The sequence below is a fragment of the Uloborus diversus genome, chromosome 2, assembly GCF_026930045.1.
Source record: "Uloborus diversus isolate 005 chromosome 2, Udiv.v.3.1, whole genome shotgun sequence".
Classification (NCBI taxonomy): domain Eukaryota; kingdom Metazoa; phylum Arthropoda; class Arachnida; order Araneae; family Uloboridae; genus Uloborus; species Uloborus diversus.
In genome coordinates, this window is record NC_072732.1 from 61,816,476 (window position 1) to 61,838,059 (window position 21,584).

The following is a 21,584-nucleotide window of genomic DNA, read 5'->3' on the forward strand; positions in this document are numbered from 1 at the left end:
TGGAAATTCTTCAAATTTTTATATGCTTCAATTCGTGCTTTCGTTTCTAAATGAATACTTGTTCGTTCTTTATACTTATTGCTATTTTACTTTTATGAGTAAGGAAGAAGCTCAATTTTTAATCACGTCAAATCGGTGTGTTTTGAGTTCTTTCAGTTAAAACAGAAAATCAAAGAAATTAGCAATTGTTTCTCACAATTATTACTGACCCAGGCAACGCCGGGTATTTTTGCTAGTATTGTAATGTAACAGTATATGATAGAACATATATTGTACAAGTAATATTTATATTGCTTAGCTTCTTCAAGAACTCTGGCAGTCTCTTTGATCCACAACCAAAAAAAAAAAAAAAAAAATCCTAACTCTGAAAACTCATAATAACACATAACTTCAAAAGCATTAGCTAAAATGATGATCTGCCACTTAGGGGTGTAAACCTACCATAGGTGCTTGGTTATTTCGTCATCATTAAAATTTAGTATTATTGCAGTTTTGAGATTTGAGAGGGTGAACAAGTCCCCTGAGGGATCCAGTATTCCCTCTATCCCCTACAGTTTTTAATGTGTTTTGGTTTGGTTTTATACATTATTCTCCTCTCTTTTCATACTAATTCCTTTTCATTCCTTCATTTTTACTTTTCTGAACATTAAATATCTTGAGAACAAGACAAGGGAAAATGACATGTCGATCAAAAAAAAAAAAACTATTCTCTTGCAAGTAAAACTCATTTTAATTGATTTCTATGATTAAAATCTTTGCAATAATTTTCCGGTAAAACAACACAATTAGTGTGTGTTTGACTGAAATACTGAGGGTTGGACAGTCTGTTTCTTAATTCTAAGTAGTTTTACTCAGTATTATTGATACTGGAGTAGTAATATGCTTTGCATACATTTATAAATAGGTCATCTATATATATAAGAGCGACAGTGTTCGTTTGTTTCCTTCTTTGTTTATTTGTTTGTATCCGATAGCTAGAGGACCCCATAGCATCTACAGCCCTGAAACTTGGCACAAAAAGTCGAACGTACCCAGGGCCTGTGCACCTCGAAGCCAAAATTCTAAATTTTGAATTAGTTTTTTCTAATTAATTACACTGAATTTTACCTAGTTAGGGGGTAAAAAATCCCCCCATTCCCTAACATAATATATCGTTGGAAAGGGTTTTCATTTACGAACAAGATGATATGTGTTCCATTTCTCTCGATTAATTAGAACGGGAGATATAAACTATTCTAATTGAGCCAATTTTCAAGGCTTTTCTTTTGAGAAAAAGCTATAACACTAGGTCCATTTTCCATACAATTTTCCATAACTTTTTTTTTACATATTTTAGGGAAAGTTGTCATATTTCTTATGAAAATTTTACTGTTATTACTTTAGGTTAAATTCATTGTGCGTGTGTTAATTGATCCATGTGCGTCGTGGCCTCAGGGGTCCAGATCCCCTCAATAGGGAAGTTGCAATCTATTAAATGTTCATATTTTGGCTATTGGATATTGTTAATTGACCCTCAAAACTAAAAAATTCTCCATCACCGAAATTTAAAACACCGTGATTGATTTTTAATGAATTATTAAAAATCCACGCGCAAAAGTGCGCTCTTCTGAAACGTCACTAGCGTACGTCACAGGGTGCTAATGGGCAGCCTTCCGCCAAAGATCCCTTGTTTACGCTAGGGACATTTTGAGCGCGCTGATATTTTTATTTTTTAGAAATTCAATAATCCTTTTGAACACACTATGGAGGCCGGATTCGTTAAAGCACAATCTAAATAATCTTTCTTAAATAACATCAGTGATGATATTTCCGAGAGGATGAGAGGTTTAATGTTTCAGAAACGCGAGGAGTTAAATGGGAGGAGATAAGCCTTTTACGTTTCGTCTTCGAAGTCGAATGCATGTCCTTAGGTTTCTCCCCTATCGGAAGAGCGCATGACGTCACTTCCTATGCCATTTGACGTCACAAGCGCTTGAACTTTAAAAATTAATTTAAAAAAAACTTCTTATTGTATAAAAAAAAATTTTCACCTATCATGTTCATATATGTTACTCTATCATATAAAAATGTTGGCGTAGCGCCCCTTATATGAAATAATTAACGAATTCATCTCACCACTTATCCCACCATAATATCAGTCACTTGCCTAATCATTGAGAAATTTTCAACGATGTTTTTCTTTCTTCTAATGCGGACGCCTGATGACGTATCTCGCACGTGCAGTCGCCGATCTATGACATCACGATCTTCACGTAATCGGTGATGCATCGTATCTGATCGGCACGTGCCTGATGCTCATTGGCCAGGTGCTATGCTGGCGTGTATCAGGTGATTTGGCGTCCGCATGCAAATGAGTTAACTTACGATAAAAGGAAATGTTTCGAGTAGAAAGGAGACTTCTTCGGTGTTTTCTCTCTGGCAGGTTGACTCGAGCTCCCGTTTGCTTTCATGCAACGATGCGGGTTCTTTTTAATAGATATATAATAGATTGATATAGCTCAGCTCTAGTTCGCGTTGTTTCAAATGTTTTTAATTTTATTTAACTAACTTTACTAAATGACCAAATAAATTTGGTTTTTATTTTAAAGTTGTCTTCAACTATTTTTAATCATGCATTTCTAGTCATACATTTAATTAGGTTATTGCATTTAGAGGTTATTAGTCTTGAGCATTCTCTTGCTCATTAAAAGGTTATGGGCAACCTGGACTCTGTTTTCGATGGCCTATATTTTCAGTAGGACTGGAGATGGAAATGATGTTTTTGACGTCTGTGATAATTTTCGATGGGGGGGCCGTATAGAAGATTTTTTTTCGACAAGAGCATACTGATGATAAATATTAGATTATTTGTGCTCATTGATATTGTCTTCCGACTTTCTGTCGAAATAATGGCGAATCCCCAGATAACTATTGAGAAATTAAATGGCACAAATTATGTGTCATGGGCAGCAGATATGAAATTTGTCCTGATGGAGAAAAACGCCTGGGACATTGTAACTGGTAAGGAAACAGTGCCAGTAGTCTCTAAAGATTCAGGATTTACTGAGAGAGACGTTCGTGAGTTTTTGGCCAGAGAACGAGCGGCATTATCTTTAATATATTTGTTTGTAGACAACGAATTCAAAAGGATAATAGAGCATTGTGAGTCGCCAGAAAAATCGTGGGAATGTCTAAAAGCACACTTTTATCCTGATAACAGGTGTGTGCATATGAGAACTTTTACTGAATTAACAAACTGTCGAATTGAGCAAGGCGAATCCATTAATCTCTTCGCATCAAGAATTCGTCAAATTTATGACAGGATAAAGGGAATCGACAAGAATTTTTCTGAGTCATACTTAAATTTTCAAGTTTTGAGATATCTTCCATCGGAATATGACAGCATTTGCCAATCAATTTTGAGAAAGAAACCCGAGGATTTTTCTTTTGATGCGATAGTACAGGACTTAATTTCTGAAGAGAGCAGATTAAAGCTGAAGGACGAGGATAATATTAGCGCCAACTACGTTGCTCCAAAAGAAAAAAGATCGTGTTATAATTGCGGACGTACAGGCCACATCCGCAAAGATTGTAGTTTTCCAGAGAGGAACCGCGGAGGAAGTCCATCCACAAGCTCCAAGAAGTCAAGTTATGGCCAGAGGAGGTCAAGAGGAAGAAACAGGAACCAGTATACCAGAAGAGGCAGCTCCTCATCGCCGAAAAAGTGTGAGTACCCTTCCAAAACATTTTTTATTTCGGAAGCGAACTTTAACGAGATAGACTGTAATCCTTCATCATGGGCATTTGATTCGGCGGCCAGCCATCACTTTGCAAATAATAAGAACTTTTTCCATAAATATGAACCTGTAAATGATCGAAAGATGGCCGTAGCAGTCCAAAATCATGTTTTTCCAATTGAGGGGGTTGGAGAGATAAAGTTGAAGTTCGGTCCTAAGACCATTAATTTAGTAAATGTGATGTATTCGCCGCATTTGCGAAGAAATTTACTGTCTGGTCCCAGATTTGACCAAGCGGGAGCATGTTTTAAAGGGGGAAAAGGTTTGGTAACTGTATCAGATAATGGCGAAATAATTTTTAAAGCTAAACTATCTAATGGCATTTATTTTGTTAACCCAAAGGTAATTTCAGAAAATGTACATAAAAATGTTAATTATGAAGCTAGTAGTACTGAAAGCTTAGAATTATGGCACAAAAGATTTGCTCATGTAAATGTCGATAATATAAAGAAAACTGCTGAATATAAATGTACTAGGGGTCTACCAGTTTTTAAAAATGATAAAGTAAATTGTGAAGATTGTAAATTAGGAAAGTTCAGACGCGTATCTTTCAAACCAATGGACGAAATTCGATCAAAGAAACCTTTAGAATTAATTTATAGTGACATTTGGGGGCCATCGAGTATTGAAGGTAGAAGAGGTGAACGATACTTTCTTTCAGTTGTTGACGATTATTCCCGTAGAACGTCATTGTACCCATTGAAAAATAAAAATCAGGCAGCAGAAATTCTCATTAATCATATTAAAAGGGCAGAGAGATTTCTGGGAACAAAGCTGAAAGCAATAAGAACTAACAATGGAGGGGAATTTTCAAATACAATTTTAAGTAAATTTTGTCAAAATGAAGGAATAAAACATGAATTCACTAATAGTTATACCCCTGAGCAAAACGGGGCGGCTGAAGTATTTAACAGAACTGTGGCAGATGGTACTAGGGTAATTTTAGAAGAGAGTGGTATAGGTAAAAACTTTTGGCCTGAAGCCATGTTGTATTTCACGTACACGTGGAACCGCGTATGTCATCGAGATCAAAAACTAACTCCTTTTGAGCTATATGGGGGAAAATCACCCTCAATCAGACATTTGAAACCATTTGGATGCGTAGCCTACGTTGGTGTACCGAAGCAACGTCGGCAAAAGCTTGATCTTAAAGCCCAAAAAGGGATTTTAATTGGGTATGCATTTCGGACAAAAGGGTATCGAATCTGGATTCCAAAAAATGATAAAATTATAGAGACCATAAATGTCAGATTTAATGAGGGAAAATTTTTCAAAGACGAATTTGAGTCTAAACGCAGTGGAGTCGTGATGGGCACCATAGAATGGTTAAATGTACCAAAATCAGATGAAGATGAAATTCCTGATGAGGAAATTTTAAAAATTCCCGAACTACCACCAGTTCATTCAGAAACGGAAGAATCAGATAGGGGGGAAACTGAATCATCAGATGATGAAAGTGATAAATGTTTAAAATTAACAAAATGGGAAAGAAAAGTCGTACCAAGACCCGATGGGTCTCGTAACGATATCTATTATTTTGAAAAGGGAAGCAACAAACGATTGAGATCAATTTATGATGTAAAGAAATATTGCAGAAAAAAATAATATTGTTTATCAACCAGACATATTTTGCTTTAAAGGTAAAAATACTACTGAAGGAGAGATTGATAACTCTGTAAACAGCAACGTAATTAATGAATTTTCTCAAGCATGACTAGGACATCAAATCATTATTCCTAACACTTACAAACAAGCCCTTAAATCGCGAGAAAAAGACAATTGGATAAGTTCAATGCGGGAAGAATTAAAAGTGATGCAAGATCGCAAAGTGTGGAATCTTGTCGAATTACCGCATGATTCTACTCCAATTGGTTCTCGCTGGGTTTTTACAGTCAAAAGAAATGAAAATGGGGAAATTTTGAGATACAAAAGTCGCCTAGTAGCTTTAGGAAGTTCTCAATTGAAATATGAGAGTTATGATCTTACGTACTCGCCAGTTGTAAATTTCAGCATTATAAGATTTTTCTTTTCTCTTTTGGTGGTAAAATTAAACTGGGTAAACATCCAATGTGATGTGAAAAATGCTTACCTTTATGCACCTATTTCAGAACCAATTTATATGAAACAACCACCTGGTTTTGTAGAAAAGGGGATGGAAAATTTATATTGTAAACTAAATAAAGCAATTTACGGACTCCACCAAAGTGGACGATTGTGGTTTTACGAAATAGAAGAAAAATTGATTTCAATAGGTTTTTGTAAATTTGAATGGTGTAACTGTGTCTATATTTATAAATCTTCTGTAATTTTACTTTTGTATGTAGATGACATTGTTTTATTTGGAAAGAGTCAAAATGATATACAAACTGTTTTAGAAATGTTACAAAAATACTTTGATTTAAAAATTTTAGGTAAAACTAAAAAATTACTAGGCGTGGAATTTGAGGAGGATTTGAATTGTTTTTCATTAAGTCAAATTGGCTATATTGAAGAAATTTATGAACGTTTTGAGAAATTCAATATCCCTATCTCCTCATTGCCGATAAGTAAAGGTATTATATACACTAAACTAGATTGTCCAAATAACGAGCAAGATGTACAAGATATGTCAAAAATACCGTACAGGAATTTGTTAGGTTGTCTTTCGTTTCTAGCAAACAGAACAAGACCAGACATTAGTTATGCTACAAACATTTTTAGCCAATTCCAAAATAACCCCGGTATAAAGCATTGGGATGGTTTATTAAAATTATTAGGCTATGTTTCTAAAACTAGAAATTACAAACTTAAATTACAATGCAATGAAATTCAAGTTGTAACATATTCTGATGCAGATTTCGCCTCTAACAGAGACGATAGAACTTCACTCGGAGGTCAGATTGTTTTCATTAACAAATCGCCGATTTCATGGCGAACATTTAAACAAAAGTGCATTAGTTTATCAACGATGGAATCAGAGTTTATTGCAATGACAGAGGCCGGCAAAGAACTTCTTTGGTTTGATAGAATCATTGATGAATGTGTTAATAAGGGGGTAATTAACAAGGAACACAAAATTAAATCTGTATTAAAAGTTGATAATCAAGCTACAATAGATTTTGTGAGATCACCGATCGAAAATTATAGGACAAAACATATTGATGTAAAGCTTTTTTATATACGCGATTTAATTTATAAAGATATATTTGATGTTGAATTTGTTAGAAGTAAAAATAACATGTCTGATGTATTTACTAAGCCTTTGTCTCGATCTGAACTAATAAAGTTCAATGAAAATGTTTTTGTAATGTAATTGCTTTTGTGATATTTTTAGTAATTTAATTTTTTTGAAAATGTAGTAATGTGGGAAAAGTAAACTATTTTAACTATCGGGAACGGGTTAAAGTTATATATATATATATTTTGCGTTTTACAGTTTATATTTGTACTGTTCAAATGTGTTTATACCAAGTATTTGTATACTCGCCAAGGTTTTTCAATTTTTGCAGATTGAATGTGTTTATATGACATTGGACTGATTTTTTTTTCGAACTTGTTACTGACTTGGAAAATGGAAGAGTTTGAACGGACTGGAATCGGATTGAGTGATATTTTGTTATAAAAGAATTTGCTTGTTGTTGTATTTAACTAATCTACTAATCATGTTTATATTTATTCAAAATCTTTTTGTAAAACTAGAGCTGGTATTGAGATTTGTTAGGAAATGAATTATCTTTAAATGTATAAGAAAATAATGTTCATAAGATGGTGAGAGGGGGGGCATTGTTGGCGTAGCGCCCCTTATATGAAATAATTAACGAATTCATCTCACCACTTATCCCACCATAATATCAGTCACTTGCCTAATCATTGAGAAATTTTCAACGATGTTTTTCTTTCTTCTAATGCGGACGCCTGATGACGTATCTCGCACGTGCAGTCGCCGATCTATGACATCACGATCTTCACGTAATCGGTGATGCATCGTATCTGATCGGCACGTGCCTGATGCTCATTGGCCAGGTGCTATGCTGGCGTGTATCAGGTGATTTGGCGTCCGCATGCAAATGAGTTAACTTACGATAAAAGGAAATGTTTCGAGTAGAAAGGAGACTTCTTCGGTGTTTTCTCTCTGGCAGGTTGACTCGAGCTCCCGTTTGCTTTCATGCAACGATGCGGGTTCTTTTTAATAGATATATAATAGATTGATATAGCTCAGCTCTAGTTCGCGTTGTTTCAAATGTTTTTAATTTTATTTAACTAACTTTACTAAATGACCAAATAAATTTGGTTTTTATTTTAAAGTTGTCTTCAACTATTTTTAATCATGCATTTCTAGTCATACATTTAATTAGGTTATTGCATTTAGAGGTTATTAGTCTTGAGCATTCTCTTGCTCATTAAATAACATCAGTGATGATATTTCCGAGAGGATGAGAGGTTTAATGTTTCAGAAACGCGAGGAGTTAAATGGGAGGAGATAAGCCTTTTACGTTTCGTCTTCGAAGTCGAATGCATGTCCTTAGGTTTCTCCCCTATCGGAAGAGCGCATGACGTCACTTCCTATGCCATTTGACGTCACAAGCGCTTGAACTTTAAAAATTAATTTAAAAAAAACTTCTTATTGTATAAAAAAAAATTTTCACCTATCATGTTCATATATGTTACTCTATCATATAAAAATAAAATTGAAAAATCGAAAACTTCGCTATTGAGAGTTGAACCCCCACAAAAATTAGAATTTGTTAAGATAAAATCCATTATTTTGGGGGAACTTATTACTGTTTCAATTCTAAAACAAGACTAAAATGATCAATAGAAATCACTTTTTTTTCCTCCGTGATTTGCGATGGAAGGACAGGAATTTCATGGTTATATATACATTATATTGAGTTAGAAGACGCTTAAGATCCGCAAGAAACTTTTCTGGCTTTTTACAATACTCCTGCAACAGCAAATGACCACTTCTTATAATCGATGTGTCACCCCTTCCCCCCTTTTTAGAAATGGCCCTCCAATTTCATTTCAATGATTTTTAAAAAAAAACAACCTTCGCAGTCTTAAAAATGAACAAGTTGATGATAAACGAGCAAATACAGTTAAAGTGGAAAAAAAAGTGCTCTTTTTTTTTCCTAAATGAAATTTTAAAATATTATTTTGGAACATCCAAGACTCGCTTTATTATTAAATTAACTTACCTAGGCTACCAAAATATGTTTTAAGCAGAAAAAAAACTGAAATACAGCTAGAGAGATTTAAAATATTTTAATGAATAATCACACCAGAAGTTCTAAGTGCTTGAATGTAGGAAAAAAAAAGTAAAGCCAAACTTTATTAAGAGATTCAGGAGACATGATGTGAAAAAATAGACCTAAAGTGTCATTGAAAAGTATACACTAGTCAAAATTGCTATAGGTCAAATAAACTATGGCTGTAAATTGAAAATGTCTGTATAGAAAACCAAAGCAGTCAAATAGTTATGGAATAGAAAATGACTCTCCTCAAACCTTATCCCTTCAGTTTACCTCATCAGAGGTAGCCTAAAATTATGTTTTAGAAACTTTGATTTTGAAAACAAGGAAGAGTAGGGTCTGGTGGGGTAAAGTGGTCATAAAATCATAGGTTTTCAACTTAGGTGGATAATAAATACAATAAATTCTTTAAACACTTCAACTTTTTTTTGTTGTTATTTTGCATTGCATTCTCAAAGAACACAGTATATTGAGTTTCAGGGGAAAAAATATTGATTTAAGTAGTTTTATAACACTTTCATCTCCCTTTGTATTACCACTTTACCCCATGGGGTGGGGGAAGGTGGTCATAGCATGAGGTAAAGTGATCACAGTTAAAAATATCTGCAAAACCATTACAAATAACCCTAATATGTGTATATTTTGGTTTTTTTATAAATACAAGTATATGTCTCAGTATATGCGGGTATACACGAGTACATACATGTTGTGTAAACATGAATAAACATGTTCATATAGGAATAGATACATGTATACATCAGATACATGCATGCACTTGCCTACTCAAGTATATCCGTTTATACACGAGTATATAAGCATGTATACGTGATTACCTACAGGAGTGAATACGTGTCTACACCAGTATATACGTCAGGTGTATATGCGAGTATATTCGCTTATAAACGAACATCATGCGTGCATACCTGAGTATATGCATGTATAGTCGACATATATACGCATATATAAGTGTGAATACATACATAAACAGGTTACACAAGTTGATTCGTGGATATATCCAGTGCGTGTTTGTACGTGTCTACTCACGTGTATATATATATATATGGAAGCACAAGTATATACGTATGTTTACGTGTAAAAACGATTATATATATATATATATATATATATATATATATGTTAGAGGTATATATGTATACCTTTACGTGTATACACCAGTACATGTATCCGCGTATATATCCACGAGTACATCCGCTAATATACATGTATGCTTGCAGAGTAAAATTTTCATATTTACACAAAACATTATTTTTTTTAGCAAATAAAATTTTGCCAATTGTAAAATTTTGTATTCAAAATGCAGTTTCTAACTGCCCAACCCAAAATAAAACTTTCACATTCATTCGAATATTAATTTCCAAGCTATAGCCATTTATTTTAATTATGACCACTTTATCCCATTGACCACTTTCCCCCACCAGACCCTATCTAAATCCCATTCCTTCCCCTAATGTCAGCAACGATAGCTTAAAATTACAAATTTAGAATTTCAAGGTTGAAAAACTTCCAGGAGAACGCCCTCACCGTAATCCCAAAGAAACACCCACTTCCCACTATCAAAGACTGTCTTAACTTTCGTTTTCATGTCTCCCACTTTGAAAATATTCAAGAGATCACCTGAACCTTCCCTCCTTCAAAAAGCACCAAAGAGCATATAAAACTCCATGTTTAGACATCCACTTTCAAACAAATTTTGGGAAGAAGCTTTTAAACTACTTTTCTCAAACACCATTGAAAGTCATCTAAAATCAACTTATTCAGAACTTCCATTTCAAAAAAATGTTTGTTCGCAAACATGACTTACTATCGTGTTTTTTAAACTTCAATTTTGAAAAAATTACGGAAAGCACCCCCGAATCTCTCTTTTCCCAAACATCTCCAAAAATCATGTAAAACTGCATTTATAGAACAATAATTTCGAAAATTTTCTGGGGGAGTAGCCCCTGGGCCCCCCATTTCTGAGTCAGTATTATGCTTCAGTACTCAAAATATGCAAAAAACCAATATATCATATTGTCTTGTGTTAACGCTTCATTAGCTACATAGTATAAAATTAAGTCTCCAGAAAGCATCTGTGTGTTTGAACTCGCAAAACTCCAGAACTACGCAAGCGATTTCGCTGAAATTTTCAGTTTGTTCTTTTAAGTCCTGAAAAGGTTCGCAGACCAGTTCGAAAAAAATTCGATGAATAGTTCTTTTTTTTATTCCAATTTGTACCCAATTTTCACATAAATTCCTTAATATGGGGGTGAAAAATTACTTGCATATATTAATATTATATATTGTTGGAAAGAGTAGAATTTCCTGCATTTCACACAATTTTTTTTCAATGCTCTAACCTACTTACGGCGGAAGTTATTTGCTTTTTTAGCTTGAATTTGTTTAGGCTTAACTGAAATTTAGGCACTACTTTCTTCATTAAATTTATCAATAAAAAGTGAAGGAATTGTCCCACGGTTTTCTTTTTGACACCACTGGAAAAGCAGCATTTTTTACTCCAGATCTATCTCAACCTTTGGTCGAAAAACTAAGCTTCTATCTTAAAAGGAGAAAAGTTACAAGCCTTTTTAAATCAAATTCGAAAAATATCATCTCCATTCGAGATGTTAACCATTTTGTTTTCGCGTTTCCAGGGTCACGCTTTTTGAATCCATTAATTATTTCCATGTTTCTCTTTTCAATTTCTTAAACTTATTTTATTTCTTGTTTCCATGGTTACGCTTTTTAAATCCATCTTTCTCATTTTAATTCCTTAAAAGTATTTTGCTATCTGTCGTCATTGTTTGGGAGGGAAATTTTGCATGATTTTTTTTTCTTTTATTTAAGCCGGATTGTTGAACATATGTCACTTGACGCAACTTTTATTTTCAAGGTAGACTGGGCAAAGCCGGAAAACGCAGCAAATATTTATATATATTGAAGCAACTTGAAATTAGCAGTGTTAAAAGTTGGACCCCTCTTCCCAATAACTTTTATCTGACAACGCCAATGAATTGGTCATTTTTTTAATTAGAAAGACGCTTGGCGAATTTGGCGATGAATTATAGAGTTGCGAAACCATTTTACATTTGAAAGTAACTGCAAATGTAATTTTGATGTATTTTTTGTTTATTTGGCAAAATATTTTGAATTGCAAACGATTGTATTTAGGTTTTCAAAAGGTGTTTACGCATTTTAGTTAAAGAATATGATTATTGATTATTTGACATCATAAGGGGGCGATTTTTTTTTTAATTCTAGAGGGTTCTTTTTTCCTTTTCCCAAATGATAGCTTTTCTGTAGATAAATAATTTTTGACACGGATTACAGGATTTCCTTTTTGTCCTAGATGTAGCGTGTTTTTTAATTACGTTGTAATTTCTGCTGGGGAATTTTCGTTTAAATGTTTTCGTTAGAAAAATTTAAATGCTTATTGACCGGAGCTCGCTTTGCTTGCTAATTGGGTCGGTCACTGTGAGTTACTGTAGCGCTGTCGCTTGGCGAGTTTGGCGATAAACAATAGGTTTGCGGGATCATTTGCATTTGAAAGCTACAGCAAATGTAATTTTGTACTTTTTTGTTTGTTTGGCAAAACATTTATTATTGCCAAAGATGAAACATCCGTTTCACTAGCAAAAGGACTGGGTTCTGGTTGAGTGGTTGCCTGGTGCTTTAGTTGCTGAGCAATCCAGTCTAGGATTATTGTTTTAAAGCAATGGTAAATGTAATTCAATGTTTTGGCGAATTGTTTTGAATTCCAAAGAAACTTTTGATATTTTTTTTAAACCGAATGAAATATACGACTTTTTCTTTTTTTTCTGACAGTGATTTTCGAATGTCCCCTCGAGTTTTTTTTCTTTTGTTAGACAGATGTGTGGGAGAGCTAATTAATCAGAGTTCGATTTGCACGCTTACAACTGGGTTACAGTAGCGTAGTTTCTGGTCAAGTTTGGCAATAAGCAATAGAGTTGTGTAATTATTTTACATTGGAAAGGTACTATTTGACGTTTTTTTTTTTTTTGTTATTTGGCAAAACATTTTAAATTGCAGTAGAAACGATCTAACTCGCTAAAGAGTTTAAACTGACTGTAAATCTATTTTAATATTTTGGTGAATAATTTTAAATTCCAATGAAACTTGAATAGGTTTTTTTGAAAAGGTGTGTACGCATTTTAGTTCAAGAAAAATTATTGTTTCACATCAGAGAGTAGGGGGGGGCGTCAATTTTTTTTATCGGACTTCTTTTAAATTTTTAGCATGAGCATCCCTGTGCAAGTACTGATAGGCAGGGGCGGCAAATAGGGGGGGGTCGAGAGGGGGTGGTCGCACCCCCAAATTTTTTGAGAGGAATGATAAAAATGATCAAATTCTATTTACGTAAATCGCAAATCAATGTTCAAGGAAAACAATCTTGCTGGTAATCCATAATGGTTGATGAAACTCGGCACATTTCCAGACATGAGGAAGTGTTTTCCGTTTTTTGAATCATTAATTAGAAATTCATCAAGCCTTTACCGACCCTTTCAAAATGGAAAAAACTGATGAAGAATCATGGTTAATTTTAACTAAAGACGTAATTTCGTCTTATAGGCTAAATATCTCGTTCTTGTGTGCTCTTTGTAACAATGGTTATGGGAAACCAGTGCAAGGGTGTGACTGCATGGTTTTCACAGGAAAATGCCTTGGTATTTTACATTCATTGTTACGCTCATATTTTAAGTGTGTCTATTTAATGAGTGTTCGTCACTTTCTTCTGCGAGAAACACATTTCAGCTGATCAAGGCATGGTATGCTTTCATAGATACTCTTTAAAAATATATTATTTTTGAAAAAAATATCTCACATCAACAAATATCTTTTCTGAGGGCTCTTTAACTATGCAATCTCCCCTCCTCCCATTATCATGATTGCTAGCTATTAGCCAATATGTGTTTTGTTCTATAATGAGGTAATTCATATTTAAGAAACTCGACTCCCCCCCCCCCAAATGAAATGCTGAAATGCTGCCCCTGCTACTAGGTGTAAATATTTTTGCATTAAATTGTAAATTTTACGTAATTAAAAAGTCTGCATTTATCTAAGCTTAGACTCATTATCTTAACATTGCAGGAGTGTTTTCTTTTATTTTTTTTAATTCCTATTTGTACACAAATCCAAAATTGAAGAAGTATGAAGAGCAACTCCACAGAATCAAGCCTTGTTACCTGAAGCCTATTTTACTGATCTCGTTTCAAATGCCTTCACAGTAAAAACAAATTCAGCAAGTGCCCCTAAGCTTGATTGTATTACAACAAACATTAGGCAGAAAACACTTTGCAATTACATAGGATGTATCCTCATCATAATCTTTGGTTTATCTTTAAATATTTAATCTTAGCTTCATGAAATAAATTTATTGTTACATGGTTTTGATTGTAGCTGTTAGGAATTCGTGGTTTCCTGGTTGCTCTTCTACCTCTACTTAAGAGAGGATTACCTCTAGATTGCTTAGGTTACTCTTCCTCTAAATCATTTGTATTGTTATATTTATATTATAAACTAGAGGACCCGACAGACGTTGTTCTGTTCAAACTTTGTAAATTAAAAGTTAAAAAATTTCAATAAATTATCAAGTGTTTGAACCGTTTTGTTGAAAAAAATAAGTAAAAAAGAAATATTTTAAGATGCTTGGTGTCAGAATTGCGTATGTTTATTACAACTTAATTTATCTAATGCCGACTGAGCAGTTGTTTTATTAACTATTTTTTCTCCCGTACTTGATGGTTTGTTCCTTCAGCTATACTCAAAGGATAAAAAGCGTCCTCAGATATTAAGTGTAAAAATCTAACTACGCATCTAGAACAAACGGGTAATCCCACTGCAACATCCCCCATATAAAAAAGAATAAAACAATCGAAAGGATATCGTTTAAAAAAATGATAAAGGTGAAAACAGTTCTCTGAATAAGCGAAAATCACTCATCCCCCCCCCCCCTCTCCCGATGCAAAATAAACACATTCTTCAACTTAAATGACTAAAAACTCTTTAAAAACGAAAAGCAACTCTGTGCTATTTGAAATGATTTGCCAAATAAACAAAAAATACAATAAATTACATTAACAGTAGCTTTAATTTGCAAACAAATGATCATGCAACTCTATTGTTTATAGCCGAAGTCGCCAAGCCACCACGTTACTGTAATCCAGCCGATCATGAGCGAAGCCAACGCCTACCGATTAGCGGTTCGATCTTTTGAACGAAAACTTTTAAAACTTCAAATATTGTCTAATTTGTTCTTTCCACCAAAGATAAAGATCTTCCACTGCACTGATCGTTTGTGTACAGAACTACCTTGTTGTAATTTATCTGGACGAAAATAAAATTTGTTTCGTCTTTAAATTCCATCATCTTTTCCTTTAAGGATTATCAAACTAATCAGTTTATTATTAAAGTATTCTTAACATTGGTGCCAAAACTCAAATGGATTTGAGCCAAGAAAGAAATGTTGCTGGGTACGGTACTTTCTCATCATTTGGTTAGGATAACCTAAAGCACCGATGTGGTCACATGGTTCAACTACGACGACAGAGCACACGTTTTGCGTGAACTTTACTTTACCAGTACTTTACTTTAAAATATATGTCGGGGCCTAAAATCGTTGCTTTCAAGAAATGAAGGCTCCACTCTCTTTCTCTCTATGTTTTATCTATTCTCAATTGACATATCACAGTAGGAAATTTCATTACAGAAAGCAGAACTGGCTTTCTTATTGTCCTTTGGCAACGGGTTAAATATTTATTTCAGTTCTCGCTCAACAATAGGTTAAAATAAATATTAATTATTTGTGAGATTTTATCATCCAATGTTTAAATTAATTTATTAGCAAAAACGTTTCGAATTCGATCCATCGCGCTTCGAAACCATGCTTGCCACAACTTAATTACGTACAAAAAATTTGATCAAAATCGGTCCAGCCGTTTATAAGCCTTATGGTGACAAACGTCCGCTCAGAAGATTTTTATATATTAAGATAGAGCATTCATTGCAAAAATAAAGTAATCTCAAAGCTCTTTGAAATTTTAATCTTACTCTTTCAAAGAATGTCTAAAAGACTTAGAGTAATATGAGTTGTTGGAAGAAACGCTTTTGCAGTAAGTATATTATAAAAACCAATGTAGTTTGTAAAAAAGATAATACTTGTTTTAGAGAGTCCATCCTGTATCACAAAAATGTTGCAATTGTTTGTCTTTCAATGTATCAAAAACAGACACATATTAAGTAAAATTTTAAAAGTTATTGTACCTCACGAAACAACTTATGTTATTGATACTACTAATTTTATTCAAATTTATCTTCATTTCAAAAATATTTTTAGTTAAAATATTTTCTTTTTTTTTTTTTCTTTCAGCAACTGTTCTGACATTTTCGCAACATGTTCTAAAGAAACTATCCGTGTTTGGAATGTTGCTTCTTCTAAAGAACTGCTTAGAATTGAAGTACCAAACATGACATGCAATTCGATATTTCTCATGCAAGATGGAAGATCTATAATAAGTGGTATGTCTTTCGAAAGTAGAAAGTATACCTAGGGTTAATTTACACTGCATTCTCACCAAGAGTTGTTTTTATTGGTGTACTTAGGTTTACTAGTTTTCAGACTAGCATTTCTTAAACACATTCTAAATGCATGTGGAAAGAATTTACAGTAATTGTAAGATCAAAATCAAAATTCTTTTTAGCCTACTTTCCCAGTAAAAGTCAGAGAAAGAAGAAGAAAGCATGAAAAAAGGCTTAATTCACGTTAAAAATATGTCAAAAATAAATAAAATAATTAAAATTGAGGAAAATGTCTGTCTGTCCCTCTCCCCCCTAATAACTTTTGAGAGAATAGTCCGATTTTTTTTTGAGCAATCACGATTGCTTATTGTTCTCATTTGACAGTACTTGACGTTGGGATTATTTTTCAGCTTGGACCAGCAGCACCACCGCCCACCGGCGCGGCGGCGGCGCGGCTGCTCTGTTCCTGAGCACTGTCCCCCGGAATCCACTTCTGCTGGGTGGTGGCGTCCATATCCTTCACACGCATGCTCATACACACTCGCCAACGCGTGAGCACCTTTACACACATACACAGGCCTACGTGCACACACTTAAGCCTGCACACACACAACTATACACACATAACCACCCAGGAGGAGGGACATGCTTGGGGGGGGGAGCCATTTCTAGAAACAATGACTCTAATGAGTAGGGTCTTGTCGCAACTCCTGATTGCGAAAAACATAATTTGAATTCAAAGTTTCAGAATTCAAATTAGATTTTCTTTTTTTTTTTTTCTTTTTTTTTGACAGATCTGAGTGAGGACACCTCATTCCCATATTTCATTTTTTTGATTTGAACAATTTTTCGTTCAATTTTGAACAGTTTAAAAGATTTTAACATTAATGCGTACGGGGAAATTTAAGGCAAATATAAATCCCACACTTTGAGATGAATTTGCTTCAAACAAACTTTGTAGGAAATAGCTTTTTATGAAGAACATGTATAGAAATTTTTTTTGATTTGAATAATTAACCGACTTCAAAAAGGAGGCGGTTATCAGTTCATACCGTATGTATGGTTTTTTTTTTGTTTGTCCACTCACAGCGTCTCATCTAGTGAACCAATTTTGACGATTCTTTTTTTAATGGATAGCGGATGTCTCAACTTAGGTCCCATTACTTTGTTTGACCATATTTGTTCGTTAGAAAAAAAGTTATTGGCAAAAAACAGTAAATTTCATGCAATTTCCCTACTAAATGATTAAATATAAAACCCATTGTTATAAAAGTATGGTGCCATACAACAGTAACATTAATAGTAATTGTAATGATAATTTTGAATAAAGGCTTCTCTGAAGCAAGCATCCATTCCAGAGATGAACAAAGATAAATTTCTAGTACCAATCGCTTAAAGTTTCAAGCGTGTTTATAGATTTTTTTTTTTTTTTCAGTATGGAGCATTTTTATGAAAAAAATAAGGTGAAGTCTCGTGATGGGAATTTCATACTATTTCTGAACTACATTTACACCAAAAAGAATGAAATAAAAAAATTTTGAAAAACAAATATAGAACCGACTTCAAATTGCTCTAAAAAGGGAAAAATAATTTTATTCTTTAAACACCATCGATATTACTTTTAAACATAATTTTTGAAGTTGGCGCAAAAACGATAGATAAAATCATTCACAATCATAACTCAACTACAACTATAAATTTAACCAGGCTCAGTTTCTTTACTACAACGTACATTATGCATTGATAACAGCATATTTGAGTAACGATATAAATGTTTCGCTCCTAACTTTGGATGATTTTCTGAAAAATATATGAACGAAGCATGGTTGCACTGCATTTTACTTTCTGTTTTTGCGCCAACTTCAAAAATTATGTTTAAAAGTACTATCGATGGTGTTTAAAGAATAAAATTATTTTTCCCTTTTTAGAGCAATTTGAAGTCGGTTCTATATTTGTTTTTCAAATTTTTTTCATTTTTCATTCAATTTTGATCAGTTCAAATCCTTTTACATTAGCGCCTATGGTAAACTAAAATTCAATATAAATCCTGCTCTTAAAGGCGGATTTACTTCAAACAAATTTTGTTAGAAATAGCTCTTGATGTTCAACTCCCGACTCCGACTCCTAGAGTTTTGGGGCAGCCAACACCTACTCCTATACCCAGAAATTAGTCTGACTCCGAATTACCAACTTCAACTCTGACTCCATAACTTTGGCAAAAATTTAGACACAGCGGGAAAATGACTGACTCCGAATTTTGAAAATTTAAAGTCTTCGACTCGGATTCCGCAAATATTGACAGAGTCCCGGACTGTAAGGGAAAATGACAGATTCTGACTCTAAGTCTTTGAACTAAAAACATTCAAATCCCGAATCTGACTCTTTTTCCCCAAAATGAGACTGACTCCCACTCCGCAGCAATGGTTTTTACTTTTGAAATAATTAGATTTGTTTTTATTTTCATGCTAAAGTTTATGTATTCAGTGTTTAGCAGAAGAATTCAGTCTTTTATTTTTCTACATAAAGATATGCGCAAACAATTTTCTTTTTTTTTATAGTAATAATTACTTTAAGTTGACATTTTATTGTTTTTAGTTTGTTATAAAAGTACATTTAATCATTTTTTAAAAAAATTTTTGGCAACAGAGTGAAAATAAACGATTTTTTTTTTTTTTTGCTATAATGTATTTATTTTAATGATGTTATTATTTTTCATTTCTTTTTTTTTCTTTTTGAAATCAAATTAATAAATTTTTTTAATGGATAAAAATGTATTAGCTGCTTTGTTTAAAAGGTGCTACTACTTTATTTGTTCTTTTATTTTATTTATTTTATATTTTTTTTGCGCATCTTTTTCTTTAGATAAGCAAGGCATGTTGAAATTTTAAAAAGTTATGCTCAAAATAATTTCAATTTTAGCTAATTTTGAGAATATTGATCAGATATTAGAAAGTCAATATTGATTTATGAGAAAGTAGGCTCGTTTAGTTCTGGCCGGAACTTCTTGTTTAGTTTTACAATGTGCAAAAATCTGGTTCAAAGTCACCCACATCTTAGGGTTACTTTGTAGAACTAATAAACTGTGATTAATTTTAATAAATTGTGCATGGTTAACCATTGTAAATGCAACATGATGCCATTACTTAATATAGGTTTCAGCATATCAACCTCCCGTGTTTGGAGAGGTTGCTGTGTGAGTTGTGGTGGGGGTATGATGGCGTAGGTGAAATCGATTGATTGTAGAATACATGCCATTTACAGTATTTATAATTGCATGACATGATGAGCACCGTGGTGTGTTGTGGAGGAGCCTATTTGTAATGGGGATTCATTGAGTACTATTCATAAAGCATTTTGCATCAGGTTCCAACTTGGCTGACATGATCCTGTTTGACTAGAAAAACTATTATTCACATTGTGAAGATCACTGCAGGATTTTTCTGACTCTCCTATCAGACAATCACAGAGCAGCTGCATTTATGGTGGTCCAAAAAAGGCCCTTTTAGAACAATTCTGTTTTTTACTAGTCTTACCTCCTATTTGGTTCTATTTATGTAAAAAAATAGTTCTTCATGAGTAAAAGTGATTCCTGAAAATTATATTGCATTCATAATTTTATTGAAAATCTATCTATACATATAATAAAATAACATGTTTGTTTGTGTGTGTGTGGTGTGCTTTCCGGAAAATGGTAAGGCATAGAAAGATGAAATTTGGTATACAGGTGCAGTTTTTGCCGAAGATGTGCACCTCAGGCTTCAATTTTTGATATTTTAATTAGAAAAAAAAGTTAGTTAAAGTTTTATGTGTTCTTTTGCACTTTTTAGTACTTTTTACCTCACAGACCCAAAACCAATTGCACGACACAAATATTTTTTTTACTATAGTGTAGGAAGGTTTTTTACTATAGTGTATCTTTGTTTTTATTAGGAAATGGGTGGGGAGATTAAAATAAACAGGGATGGATAAGAAAATTTAGAGATAGATCGTAAAGGTAGATAGCCGCAGAAGGCAGCAATCTTCGCGTAAAAATGTGAATGGCACAAAAAAAAGATAGAGATGGATTGATTAATACTGCTGCCAAATTTATTTAAACAGTCGCCAAAGGCGGCAAACTTGAAGTAAAAAGGTAAATGACAAGTTAGCCAAACAGTCGCCGTAGGTGGCTGCTTGCATAGAAAGGAGAATGGCGTAAGAAGGCGAACAAGCTGGTCGCCGCAGGTGGCTAGTTGATGAATAAAACAATGAAGAGTGGTCAATTGACCCCTCTCCCTTTCCCCCTGGATTTTAAATACATAACATAATTTTACATTTTTGCTTCTATTTTGAAACTTTTTTCCTATAAAATGCATTGAATTTGTACCCTTTGCCCATCCCCTCCTCACTCTCAGGGCCGTATCCTAAGGGGGCCTAACCCCCCCCCCCCCTTCCCGAAACGTTCCCGAAACAGAAAAAAAAAATTCTAATGTCAGAAAAGGAAAATAACAAATTTTTTATTCTTAATTTTGTAACTGTCAAACAACTGAAAATTTGAAGAAATACAGAAAAAGCAATTCTAGTTCTCATTAGCTGCAAATCATACTTTAAATTTAGACCCTTAATAAGGACTTCCTGCTCTCTTTTCCATTTTAATTCAGGGCCGTCCAGGACCAAGGCAGGCCCCTTGTCAGTTTGGTAGATTTGCCCTCCTCCAGGAGCGTGCAAAGAAATTTTTTACCCCTATTTTCACCCCTAATTTTAAAAATATTGGGCAACCTTGAGGCTTGGGCCGGACCAACAGGTGTCCCTTCTTCCTGCCTCCCATGCACGTCCCAGCCCTCATCCCCCTAAAACTTTTATAAAACTTACACTGCACCGATTTTGAGCCAGGGATTCCCCAAGGGACGGGCCCCTAGTTTCCGATTAGGCGAGAATCTGGTTACCAAGATGTCAATCCTGAGTAAAAAATGCTAAAATCATGATTTTCACGTTTTTGTAGCATTTTTTTCAAGATAAATTTTTATTACTTATATGTTCAATGTCTTGCCATTTATTTAATACCGAA

General features: G+C 33.8%; 1 protein-coding gene across 1 annotated transcript in view; it reads left to right on the forward strand.

Moving 5' to 3' along the window:
• LOC129217077 (cilia- and flagella-associated protein 52-like) overlaps positions 1–21,584 on the forward strand; it is a 76,962-nt gene that overhangs the window by 32,566 nt on the left and 22,812 nt on the right. The window contains exon 10 of the mRNA XM_054851326.1: positions 16,392–16,540. Coding sequence (XP_054707301.1) covers positions 16,392–16,540 — 149 coding nt within the window. The remainder of the gene's footprint in view (positions 1–16,391; positions 16,541–21,584) is intronic.